General features: G+C 46.1%; 1 protein-coding gene across 4 annotated transcripts in view; it reads right to left on the minus strand.

Moving 5' to 3' along the window:
- Ift46 (intraflagellar transport 46) overlaps positions 1-12,815 on the minus strand; it is a 22,832-nt gene continuing 10,017 nt past the window's right edge. For 2 of the 4 annotated variants that reach the window (XM_052188503.1, XM_052188502.1), the window contains exons 3-13: positions 11,452-11,528; positions 9,769-9,822; positions 8,717-8,850; positions 7,174-7,248; positions 6,925-7,018; positions 6,518-6,646; positions 4,293-4,414; positions 3,793-3,859; positions 1,263-1,323; positions 913-998; positions 1-409 (exon numbers count right to left, since the gene is read on the minus strand). In XM_052188503.1, coding sequence (XP_052044463.1) covers positions 314-409; positions 913-998; positions 1,263-1,323; positions 3,793-3,859; positions 4,293-4,414; positions 6,518-6,646; positions 6,925-7,018; positions 7,174-7,248; positions 8,717-8,850; positions 9,769-9,822; positions 11,452-11,493 — 960 coding nt within the window. In that variant the 5' untranslated portion in view covers positions 11,494-11,528 and the 3' untranslated portion in view covers positions 1-313. Of the gene's footprint in view, positions 410-912; positions 1,054-1,262; positions 1,324-3,792; positions 3,860-4,292; positions 4,415-6,517; positions 6,647-6,924; positions 7,019-7,173; positions 7,249-8,716; positions 8,851-9,768; positions 9,823-11,451; positions 11,529-12,815 lie in introns of all 4 variants that reach the window. The other 2 variants (XM_052188504.1, XM_052188505.1) reach the window with 2 other exon arrangements.

The raw sequence follows: 12,815 nt of genomic DNA on the forward strand, positions 1-12,815 counted from the left end.
GGCGTTTGAAAACCAATATGTATTCCATCATAACCTGACAGAATAGTCTGTGTGCCTTTGGAAGTTCCTCCCCCAACCTGTGTCCTGGGGCTCTCAGAGTTCCAGTTCTTCCAACTCAGAGGCCTACAGCAGTGTGGACACATCCTTCCTCGGGACAGGCAACAGAGGCAGGGGTAACCCAGGAGTGCCCTGCTCTAGAGGATGAGGCAGCAGGACTCATGTTGCCAGGGCCCAGCTGTGGAGCAGGGAGATGTTAAGCTGCCAACAGAGACCATGTCTTCATCTGACTTTGAAGCACAGCGCCAGGAGGAGCTCAGATGAAAGTCAGCGTCTCTGCATCCCCAGCCTGGGAGGCACAGTTGGGTGGAGGGCTGAATGCTTTCTTGCCTTCAGCAAGAGCTTTAAAATGCTGCAAGAAAGGAGAGAACATGTCTCCTTAACAAGAATGACCACTTTAAAACCCCTTTAAGCTGGTGGCACAGGCCTGTCACCCCAGCAGTTGGGAGGTTGAGGCAGGAGGATCACTGTGAATCTAAAGCTAGGCTGGGCTACACCCTGAGTTCCAGGTCAATTGGGCCACAGTCAGCCATGTCTCAAAACCAAACCACCATTTAATCTTTCTCCTAGGCCTGCTTCCAAGCTCATATATTAGTTTTCCCTTTGAAAGAGACAGCAATGCGCCCATCTCCTTCAAAACAAAGCCTTGCTCTATTTCCCTCCTGCTCGCATTCACGAAGCTGCTTATTTGCGTGCGTGGGTCCTCACTGAGCTCCGGCTGAGGCCCACCTTTCTCACCTCCCCGCCCCAGCCTTCTCTGCTGCTCACTTAATCATGGGAAGGGTAATAGTGCCTGGGGGAGAACAATCCCAGCAGGGCCCAGGACAGCTGCGGTGACCATGCTGCTGGTCTTACCTGGGAGTTCTTGAACTCTGAGTAGAGGGAGAAGAGCAGGTGGAGGGACTGAATGCGGCTCTTGTAGAAAGGGATGTCCAGGAGAGCTGCAACAGGCAAGCAGGCGCAGGGTGGAGACCAGCACGCTGGCATGGGGCCTTCCTGAGGACACCAGTCCCCTCCCAAGGGGGACATATTATTCTGGGGTTTCATACTCAGCCCCAACACCACACTAGAGGCTGTAAATGCACAGCTGGCTTCCAGGGAAGACTGTGAGCCAAGACATTACAGTGCAGGGATCAGGCAGCCCTTCCAAAGGCCTAGAACACAGATGCCAGGGGCAGGGTTGGGGAAGGTGGGGAGGCGCTTACCACAGATCATGTCAATGTACTCAGCCAGGCTGCAATCGATCTCGACAGTGGGCAGACTCACCTGGTGGGAACACAGGACAGCCCACAGTCAAAAGGCTCAATATAGGCCCTTGAATCCCAGTACTCTACGAGTCAGAACTTATACATCTCTATGAGCTCAGGACAGCCTTGTCTACATAGTAAGTTTCAGACTATCTGGGGCTTCATTGAAAGACTGTCACAAACAAACAAACAAACAAACAAACAAACAAAAGGAACTGGAAAGATGGCTCAGCCATTAGAATATATACTGTTGCCAGTAGGTAAAGCATTTGCTTTGCAGGCCTTGTAGCCTGAGTTCAATCCCCAGAGGTGGAAGGAGAGACGAACTCCACCAAGTTTCCTTTGCCCTCCACATGTGCGCCTGGGCACATCCGTGCTTGCCTCACAGTTACAACTAATACTGTGGAAATGGCCACACAACTGGACATCATATACGGAGGCAAGGAATCCCCATCAACATTCCAATAACATTCTTCACACAAGCAGGACAGACCACAGATAGTCAAAGTAGTCAAGGTCATCCTAAACAAAAAGAACACAGCCAGAGGTGTCACATTACCTTACCTCAAACTATACTACAGAGCCACAGTGATGAAGCAAGCACACAAAACAGTGTAGACCCAAGGTACAGGAAGTGCACACTGGAAAGGAACCTGTGCAGTAACTACAACTGGCAAAACCAAATCCACTTATAAAGAATGACATTAGGTCCATACTTCTCAAATTCATCTCCTCAATGGCTAAGGAAAGGAAAGCAAAGTCTGCTTCTATCTCACACAAGTCAGAGTGGCCAGTGTCGAGGAAATAGATGACACCAAGCACTGGCAGGGATGAGGGAAAGAGGAACCTTATTCACCGCTGAGAATGTAAACTGCTAACTGCCTCTGGCATGCTAGGAATCAGTATGGAGACTTCTCTAAAACCTAAAACTAGAATGTCCGTACATGCCTCAGCTCTACCGCTCCTGGGCACATACGCAAAGCACGCCTGCTACAGAGACACCCACTCATCTGTCTACTGATGCTCTCTATTCACAATAGCCAGGACATGGATTCGGTCTACATGTCCACCAACAGAGGAATGGATAAGGAAAATGGACACCTACAGACAACGGAATTTCCCTTAGCCATAAAGACAAAATTAAATTCACAGAAAACTGGAAAGACAAATAGCAATATGATCGCCCACACATGGCATCTAGCTATTAATATTTTTATATATGTATTTATATGCGATAAGCGTTGGAAGAGGCTAAGAAACAAGAAAGGGGCCCTTGAGAAGGGGAAAATGAGGGCTTGAGGGAGAGTGGGAAAGATGACAATACCCAAGATACCAAAGCGGAAGGGAGTTCACTGGGGCATAAGCTACAAATAGGGAGTCAGGAGAGAGAGGCCTTGGAAGAGGGTCAGCAGTTAAGTATACATGAACGCATCATAATCAAAGCTGTTATTTGAATGGTACTGAAGAGGAGGATGAGAAATCTGGTTTGGCTTGGGTGTGGGGGCTCATTCTGTAATCCTAGCACTTGGGACGTTGAAGCAGGAGGATTGCCATGGGTTGGAGGCAGACTATATAGCCATGGCTATATAGTTTCCAGTTTAGGTACTCAGTGAGAGCCTGTAGCTGAAACAAAAACAAAGAATGGTCTCAAAACTTTATGCTCACTACAGGACAAAGAATGTAGCTCTGCTGGTAAGGTGCAGGAAGGCATTGGATTGAACTCCAGGAAATAGACGGTTCTTAGACAAAAAAGACAGACAGGCAGACAAAAAAAAAAAAAAAAAAAAGAATGGATAGATAAAATTTAAATATCTTGGCAATTAAAAATGAGACATCAATTTCTTAGACGAACATAAATATCACCTCTAGGCAAAGTAGCAGCTAAAGCATTAACATAGGGGTACACATTTATCAAACATGCCTGCTAGACACAATGTCCCAGTAGCATTATTGAAATACATGAAAACTGGAAACTATCCAAATTTCATCACAGATAACTGTCTCCTACATACAAATTAAAGGGTGGTATACAATTCACTTATGAAAATGGATAGACAAGACAGAGAACAAGATGGATGAATCCCCCATCACGCAGAGAAGAGGAGGACACAGAGTGTGCTTCCGGGGCTGACACTCTGACTAGCTCAGTGTAGAGCGAGCACTTGCCTACCACGTGTGAGGTCCTAGGTTCAATCTCTGCTACTGAGGATGGGCAGGGGGAAGAGCTGTTTAGATTTAGAGAAAATACAAAGTCAGGACAATGGTCACTGTGGACGGGGAGAGGGGCTTCTGGAGTTGGCAGTGTGCTGTTTACTAATCACTATGCTGCTTACACAGTGCGTTCAGTTGGCAAAGTGATCAAGCTTTCAAACACACGTATTTCTATCATGGGTTCCAGTTCCATTAAAAAGTCAGCGTGATAACATAGGAAGAGAGGAACACTGGGCCCTGGACGGAAGCCATATTACTCCTGCTCCTTCCCCCTCACCTTTCCCAGGAGCTCTTCAAACTCCGGGGACCACTCCTGCATCAGAGTGTCAATGTCAGGCATGGGCCTAAAAGCAGAGAAGAAAATATGAAGTGGAATCAGTGAGGGATGACATTAGCCACCTCTAAGTCAGGTCCTCACTTGGGCACAGCAGGGTTTCCGGAGAACCTAGACTGGAAAACCAAATTTGCCAGGGCATGGTTTGAAGCAACCAGCTCAGTAACCATAGCAGAAAACTCTCGTCTTTGCACCTGTGATCTTCCAGCAGCTGTCAACTTTCCTACTTTACAGGAAGCACGGTGTACATGCCCGTTTTTAAGGACTCGGGTTGATCCAGTTTACCCCTAGGTTTTGACCTTTCCTCAGGAGCAAAGGGTCACAAGTGGTGACACTTCCTATAAACTACAGTGGTGAAGTCATGTCTCTGCCAGGTATTGTCATGCAGGAGGCAGAGAAGCAGGAGGTCAGCCACGACTGCAGTGACCCATAGCTATCATCACCTGGTGTAGTGCACAGTCGCAGGAGGCTTGGAACGGTGTAACTCCGAGATGCTCTCGATCCAGGTGTCGATGGCTTTGGGGTTCTTCTCTGCGTCCTCTAGGCTCTTGACTTTCATGTGTTGCTGGAAATGCAAGGAGAACGATTAGAGACATCACAATGAAACCCAAGTCAACCTGTGATAACTGTTGGTTGTTTGGGGTTTCTGTGTGTGTGTCACTGTTTTATGTCAAGTTGACACAAGCTGACATCATCTGAGAAGAGGGGGGAGGAACTGCCCCCATTCATCTGCCCCGTGGGCAAGTTTGTGGGCATTTTCATGGTTGATGATTCACAGCCCAGAGCACGCTGTGGGTATGCCGCCCCTACGCAGGTGCCTTGGGTGTGTAAGAAAGCAGGCTGGGCAAGGCAGCAACAGCAGGCAGCAAGCGGGCACCCTTCCCTGGATCTGCTTCGACTCCTGCCTCACGGTTCCTGCCTGGCCGTCTTGTCTTTTCACTGAATGAACTGTGACATGGCATGCGTGAGCCAAGTAAACCCTCTCCTCCCAAGTTGTTTTTGGACATGATGTTTATCACAGCAACAGAAAGCATACTAGGACAGTAATTTAGAACAGTTAATTGGAAAAGTGCTATTTGCTGGGTTTTCTCAGCACTTGGAAGGCAGAGGTAGGTAGATTTCAGTGAGTTTGAGGTCATCCTGGTATATAGTGAGTTCCAGGCAAACCAGGGAGGAAGGGAGGGAGGAAGGAAGAGAGTTAACTTGGGTATAATGGTGTACACCTTCTACCTACAATCCCAGATCTTGGGAGGCAGAGGCAGAAAGATGAAGATTAAGGCTAGCCTGTGCTACCTGAGATCTTGTCTCAAAAAGAGAGAAAACATAAATAACCTGGTGTGGCCCTGGGAAGGTGGTGGTAGCAGGGAGGGCTGACCACAGTGAAATGTCATTTCAGATCTGCTTTAGATGACCAGAATTTAAAAGGCCAACCACATGTGTAAGTAAGGGTTTACATTCTTTTTTTTAAAAAAGATTTATCTATTTATTATTATATGTAAGTACACTGTACCTGTCTTCAGACCCACCAGAAGAGGGCATCAGATCTTATTATAGATGGTTGTGAGCCACTATGTGGTTGCTGGGATTTGAACTCAGGACCTCTGGAAGAGCAGTCAGTGATCTTAACCACTGAGTCATTTCTCCAGCCCCAAGAAGTTTATATTCTTATTCATTGCTGGTGGAGCTGCTACCAATTAAAAAACATTTTGGCAGTTCAAAATGCTGACCAGGGCCGGATAGTGGTGGTCCACACCTTCAATCCTAGGACTTGGGAGGCAGAGGCAGGCAGATTTCTGAGTTTGAGGCCAGCCTGGTCTACCTATAGGACAGGCTAAGCTATACAGGGAAACCCTGTCTCTACAAAACAAAACAAAACAAAACAAAAACAAAAACAAAAACAAAGAGAGAGAGAGAAAAAAATGCTGACCAGAGTAACTAACTGGCAATGAGATCCTCCCCTCCACATCCACCCAAGAGAAATTACACATGCCACACAGACGTTCTAGTGACATCATTAACAAAAGTGGGAACCAATGATGGGGCCAAAGGCACTGTGGTTTATACATAGAGTATTACAAAGTCACGAGGAGGAATGAAGGTTGCTGCAGTTTAAGAGGAGAGGACGCCATCTTGGGGCTTCTTTCTGGAGTGATGAAACTTTGTAAGTCAGTGACGACGGACTGGAGCTCAGCTAGTGTTAGGGCTTGTAGCTAGCCAGGAAGTACGGCTTTGACCCTGACTGCCATACTAACCAGAGAGTGAAGGCAAGCACACAGCTCCGTGGATGTACGGAAAGCCAGGAAAGCGTATAATTCAAAAGGGTGACTCAGGCCTCCAGAGATGGCTTAGAGGTTAAGAGCACTGGCTGCTCTTATAGAGGACCCAGGTTCAATTCTAGCACCAACACGGCAGCTCTCTTTGGGCTCCCATGGGCTATTCATGTGATACACAGGCATGTATGCAAGCAAAACACCTATATACGTAATCTTTAAAAAAAAAAAAAGGTATGTTTGTGACTCTCACAATATGTAAACTGTATCTCAATAAAGCCATCAGTAAAAACCTGGGCTGGTCTGAAGCCACACCCTCTTTAGTCAGCAGTAGTCAACTGAATACCAAATGGTGGTGCAGCCTCTGACCTAGGCCCTGCTTTAGACCAGCAGCTCACCGTAATATTATGCTGCTTGGAATTCTCTGTTAACCACAGCGAAAGCACAGTAGGGTCCGACTGCTTTGTAGACGGTTCATCTAACACCAAGAGGCCCAGGTGGTCAGGCTTTCCGTCAGGACGCGGCACCTGGTTCAGAGAAAGGGAAGATCTCTGGACTAAGTCCTATTGAGAAGGAATTCACACAAAGTATGAAGCACATACATGGGCTAAATTCATGGTTAGTTAGGATTCAAACACAGAACACTGTACCACATAACACAGTGAGTGGAATCTGGAGGAGGAATTCCGATGCAGTGAGCACTATTAAGGCAGCCAATGCTCCTCAGAGAAACTAGAGGAACTATGAGAATAGAGGAGCTGGAACAAACCCCAGGGGACACATTTTTAGGATGTACCATCTGTACCTTTAAAAATGCATCGATATCCCCAACAGCTGGGATAAAATCAGGAATGAAAGGTTTCAGTTTGTGGTCCAGATCAATCAACTGAGGTGTGTACCTGCAAGGAACAGTTGAGGGAAGATGGAAGCAGTCAGAAAATGTCACTTGACTGGGCCTAAAAAGTCCCAAAGGATCTTGGCGCTGCTTCAGGTCAGAGAATGCAAAGGCTCAGGCAAGGCGGGCGAGGTGTGTACAGTGGGCTCTCACGCTTACCGGCTGATGTACTCAAAGAGTTCCTTGATCTCAGCTGAGACGGGCAGATGCTCATAGTCTGCGGGGTCGTAAGCCCTAGGGAAGAAGACATCAGGTCAGAGTGGCCCTCGGAGAGCACAGGCAGCGGGCCTGCCAGCCCTTGTGTGATCTGACCAATAGGGATGTGACCTCAAACCTACCTTCTGCCCCTGCCACATCCTACATTCCTGGTGGCCTACAAGGCAGCTTTGACATTGATCATAGTTAGCTGTCAATTATCTCTTACACAAAAGGGGAAAGCTGCAGGACACCCATGCACTTTTTTTTTTAAATGTGTATGGGTGTTTTGCCTACAAGTATGACTCTGCATTACATTTGTACCTTGTACCCAAGGAAGCTGGAAGTGTGTGTCAGATCCCCTGGGACTGGAGTTACAGACAATTGTGAGCAGCCATATGGGTGCTGGAAATTGAACCCAGGTCTTCTGTAAGAGCAGCCAGTGCGCCTAACTGCTAAACCATCTCTCCAGGCCCCACAACTTTTAAAAATCTTTGAGTATATGTATGTGCACATATGTGGTGAATGAATGTGATTTATGTACATGTGTAAGTACACATGCCAGTGCATGCACATGGAGGTGAGAGGAAGATACAGTGTATGAGAGAACAGATGTGCACACAGTCAGAAACAACTTGAGGGAACTGGTTCTCTCCTTCCACCAAGGAATGAACTCATGTTTTCAGGCTTGGAGGCTCTAGGCCATCTGACCCAAGCCTTGGGTTTTTTTGAGACAGGGTCTTATATAGCTCATGCTGACCACGGGCTTATAATTCTCTGGTTTCAGCCTCCCGAGTGTTGGATTACAGGTCTGTATCACCATGTCCGACATCACTAAATTTACTTTATACATTTTTTAAAAATATTTATTTGTTATGTATGTTTGTGTGCATGGGTGCAATCCTAAGTACATAAATACAACCAGAGGCCTCACATATCCAGGCAAATACATTACCGCTGACTGAGCTATATCCCCAGTGCAAATGGATAGTCTTCAGAATACATGTGGATTCTAACCTACAGGAGTGAATCATGACTCACTGTGACAATGGGGCTGCGATGGAGTAAGATGGCAGTTGTTGTTGTTGTTTTCTTAGTGTCACCAAGAGCCCTGCCTTGATGTGAGGCCCTGAACCAGGAAGGACCTCAGCCTGAACTAGAGATGCTTATGTGCATAGTTTGCCCCACTGGATAGAAGTGATCTGGCATGTGCACAGCACACTTCTTTCCCAAACTGGGGGCTCCTTGAAAGGCAGGAACAATGTTTTAGGTTTGAGGTTAACCCAGTGTGTCTGCCGTCCACAGATGTTTCAGATGGTTTAAGTGTCGTCACAGGACAGCCGAGGAACTGGAGCCAGAAAAAAAATAAAAGCTCACAGCGCTGGGCTCCTGAGGTGGGAGGAACATCCTAAGGAGAGGACATCAAAGGATGCTGCCATCTACTCCCAGATATGTCCCTTCTCCTGCCATCCTGAAGGATGTCCTGTTGGCACAGGGTCTTTCCTACCCTTCCAGAGGCGCTCCGTGCTCCTCGTCATCATCGTCATCATCAGAGTCGGTCTCAGAGGAGTCATCGTCGTCATCATCATCATTCTCACTGAAGCCCTGCTGGGGTGTCAGCTGGGAGGGCTTCTTCTTCTCCTGCCAGGAAAGAACAATTCAGTTCCTATGCCTGCCTTATAGTGCAGTGCTGCTCTCACAGTGCCCTGCACTGCTCTCATAGTGCCCACAGACTCTGCCACCAAGTTACCAGAAAGAGAGCACTGTCGCCAGGGTCCTGAGAACCTTTTCCTTCTAAGTAGACCTCCACATTCTTCAACCATAGTCACCTCCTAGAAATGGTACAAATTCTATCCATCTTATGCTTAGGGACCTATTACTTAATCTTGGAAGCTATGCATAAACTTTATCCAGAAGCCTCACTCTAAAAGTTAGAAAAGGGTGGAGGGGCTAGAGAAATGGCTCATCAATTAAGAGCACCCAATATCCATTCGCAGCATCCATGTCCGGTGGCTCACAACTGCCTAGAACTCCATTCCAGGGGATCCTTCTGGACTCTGAGGGCACCTGCACTTACATTCATATAACCACATTTTCCATCCATCCATAATTAAGAATGAAATAAATCACAGAGGGCTGGAGAGATAGCTCAGTGGCTAAAAGCACAAACTGTTCTTGCAAAAGACAAAACCCCCATCAGGTAGCCGACAACCTCCCCTTCTGTAACTCCAGCTCAAGGGGATCTCATCTCTTCTGGCCTCCATGGGCACCTGCACACAGGTGCAAAGATACACATACATAATTTTAAATTAAATATTAAATACACTAAAAATTAAATAAATGAATATTGGAAAAGGGTAACAACTCAAGATTATTTAGGGAGTAAGGAAAGATGAAATGGGGAAGACAAACTTTATAGGCGCTAGTACTCAAAGACCTAACATCTACTTGCAAGAGTGCTCAGAGTAAGGTGCTGAAAATATCAACAGAATAAAGTCCATAGTCAACTCTGAACCTGGATTCACAGCAGCAGCTCTGGAGAGTAGGGGCTGCACATACTTGCTCTGCGATAACTCCTTCATGGTGTATCTGGTTTGTCCACAGTCTCCTTCCCTGTGAGTTAAAAATGACTATACAATCTAGTTCAGGAGAAGAGGCTCCTTTGTTCTTGACATTATAGCCTAAGTTTGAATTTCTGGCTGGCCATGTTCCATTCTACCCTCTCAGGTCGGTGAGAGAAGGCCTGGTGGTATCTGCACTAGCAGAGACAGTAGAGACAGGGTCCATATCTTTGCCTCTGTGCTCATAGCCTGTAGCATGCCTTCCCTTAGGACCTGACAGGTGGCTAACTAGCCTCCTTTTAAAGTGGTTTTTAGGGGGCTAGAGACATAGCTCAGTGGTTAAGAGCACTGACTGCTCTATCAGAGGTCCTAAGTTCAAATCCCAGCAACCACATGGTAGCTCACAACTATCTGTAGTGAAATCTGATGCCCTTTTCTGGTGTGTCTTAAGACAGCAATGGTGTACCCATATACATAAATATTAAATCTTAAAAAAAAAGAATATTGACTGTGAGACTGGCATGGCATGCATGGGGGGGCACATGACTTTAATCTTCACACTCTGGGGACAGAGGTCAATGGAATAGATTTCTCTAAGTAATCTATTTGAAGTCTGAAGCCAGCCTAGTCTACACAGTGAGTTCCAGGACAGCCAGGGTTTTATAGAGACATGTCTCAAAAACAAACATATTGGCTGTTGAGCCAGGCCGTGGTGGTGTTCACCTTTAATCCCAGCACTTAGGAGATGGAGGCAGGTGGAACTCTGAGAGTTCAAGGCCAGCTTGGTCCACAGAGTGAGTTCTAGGATAGCCAGGGCAAGTACAGAATACCCTGTTTTGAAAAACAAAAATACAAAAAACTCACACAGAATATATAAGAAAGAAAGAGAGAGAGAGAAAGAAAAAAGGAAAGAGAAAAGAAAAGAAAAGAAAAGAAAAGAAAAGAGATATTAGTGTCACAAAATATTGGCATCACTACAAGTGCTGGGAATAAAACCATGCCTGGGCTAATAATTGCAAAAACTTGCTTAGTATATGAATTTCCAAGACTGCTTATCAAAAATGTAAGTTCTGAGTGAGGGCCTGTGAGACTGTGGGAGGAGGCAGGGATCTACAAGGTTAAGCTTTGCTGTTTTAGTGTATGTGTATGGAAGTTTTCCCTGTATGTGTTTCGATACACAGTCTCGGTGCCTGGTGTCCAGAGGCCAGAGCCAGCATTGGATTCCCTGGAACTGGAGATACAGTGTGAGCTGCCATTTGTGGGCTGGGAATTGAACCCAGGTCCTCTAGAAGAGTAACCAGTGCTCTTGGCCACTAAGCCATCTCTCTAGCCCAAGGCATCTTATTTTTAAGAGCAAACATCCTAGTTGATTCTTATAATCAATAAAGTCTAAAACACTGTCATGTTTTAGATGAGACTCCTCACTAAAAGCCAGCTGTAATAATAGTCTGTGTCAGGGAAGGGGCTCAGCAGTGAGGGTGAAGTGCGAGGTTTGACAGCTAGCATCTGAAACATCGATAGCAGGCTCTACTCCTCGAGATGCCATCAACCCAAGACTGCTCTTGATTTTCCCACAGGGCCTCAGGCATGAGAGGTGAGCCTTCCTGGTTTCTCTCTTTCTCACACTGACCACAACCAGAGCCAGAATCTCAGAGGAAGCCAAGGGCCACTGCACACGCACCTTGTTGTCCTCCTCGTACTCATCGCTGCTGTTATCAGCCATCGTCTTGTTGGGAAGAACGGCAGAAAAAGGAGGGCCTTAGAGAAGGAATCTTTTCATTAGTTGCTGTTTAAATTACTGTTTATAAGAACAAAAAAGTTTATATTTTTTATTTTTTATTTAATTTACATATTTTTGGTTTTCCTTTTTTCTTTTCTCCCCCCCCCCCCCAGGGTTTCTCTATGTAGCCCTGGCTACCTTGGAATTCACTTTGTAGACCAAGCTGGCCTTGAACCCACAGAGACATACATGTAGAGGGAATCTTTTTTGCAATGTGTAGAAACATTTACCGGTCATATTTTATTTTATTTTATTTTATTTTTATTTTTTGAGACAGGGTTTCTCTGTGTAGCCCTGGCTGTCCTGGAACTCACTCTGTAGACCAGGCTGGCCTCGAACTCAGAAATCTGCCTGCCTCTGCCTCCCGAGTGCTGGGGCTAAAAGCGTGCGCCACCACCGCCCGGCCTCATATTTTATTTTTTAAGTCTTGGCCAGTGAACTGAGGCAAGATTAGAAGCAGAGACAGAGGAATTCTGGGAAAATAGTCAGATACAGAAGATTTTACCCCAGAAACAAAAGGCAGTTGTATGAAACTAAGGACCCAGTAACCAACCATGGGGCATGACTTAGAATAAAATAAACGGGTAACTAAGATATGAATTAGTCGGGAATGGAGCCAAAGCTATTGGCCTAAGCATTTATTTATATATAAATCTCAGAGTTGTTATTTCTGGGAACAAAGTGGATGGGTGGAAAAACACAAGGTTACAGATGGCTTTTACTATATCTACACACACACACAGCAAGCATATTTTAGTTGTAGCATTAGGGAGGCAGAGGCAGATGGACCTGTGAACTCAAGACAAGGGCTACATGGTAAGACCCTGTCTCTAAAATAAAATAAAATAAAATAAAATAAAATAAAAACACGAGGGGAGAGCTAGGAGACTGAATTCTAGCCATAGCTGTGTCAGTTCGAGACGTTGTATAAGCACTCCTCTGCGTAGCTCTGGATGAGAAGCTGCACTGACCGACTAGCTGCAACTGTGTCGACAGATGGAACTGACGTGTGTGCACAGAGAAGCAACAGTTGCTGGGCTAATGGGAGAGGGCTTGAGGGCAACTGTCACCTGCACCAGGTGACTTACCCTCCCTGAGCATCAGCATTTCCTCCTCTAAATGGGGTCAGTGACAGGGCTGAGTGACTTAGAGCCTGGCAAATAGCAGCTAGCTGTGAATCTGAATTTGAATCAGGGCATAAGAGCAGGAAGACAATCTGTAGGAATAATAACATTCTGAAATCGAAAGTATAACCGGATGTAAGA

Source organism: Apodemus sylvaticus, chromosome 7, assembly GCF_947179515.1.
Source record: "Apodemus sylvaticus chromosome 7, mApoSyl1.1, whole genome shotgun sequence".
Taxonomy (NCBI): domain Eukaryota; kingdom Metazoa; phylum Chordata; class Mammalia; order Rodentia; family Muridae; genus Apodemus; species Apodemus sylvaticus.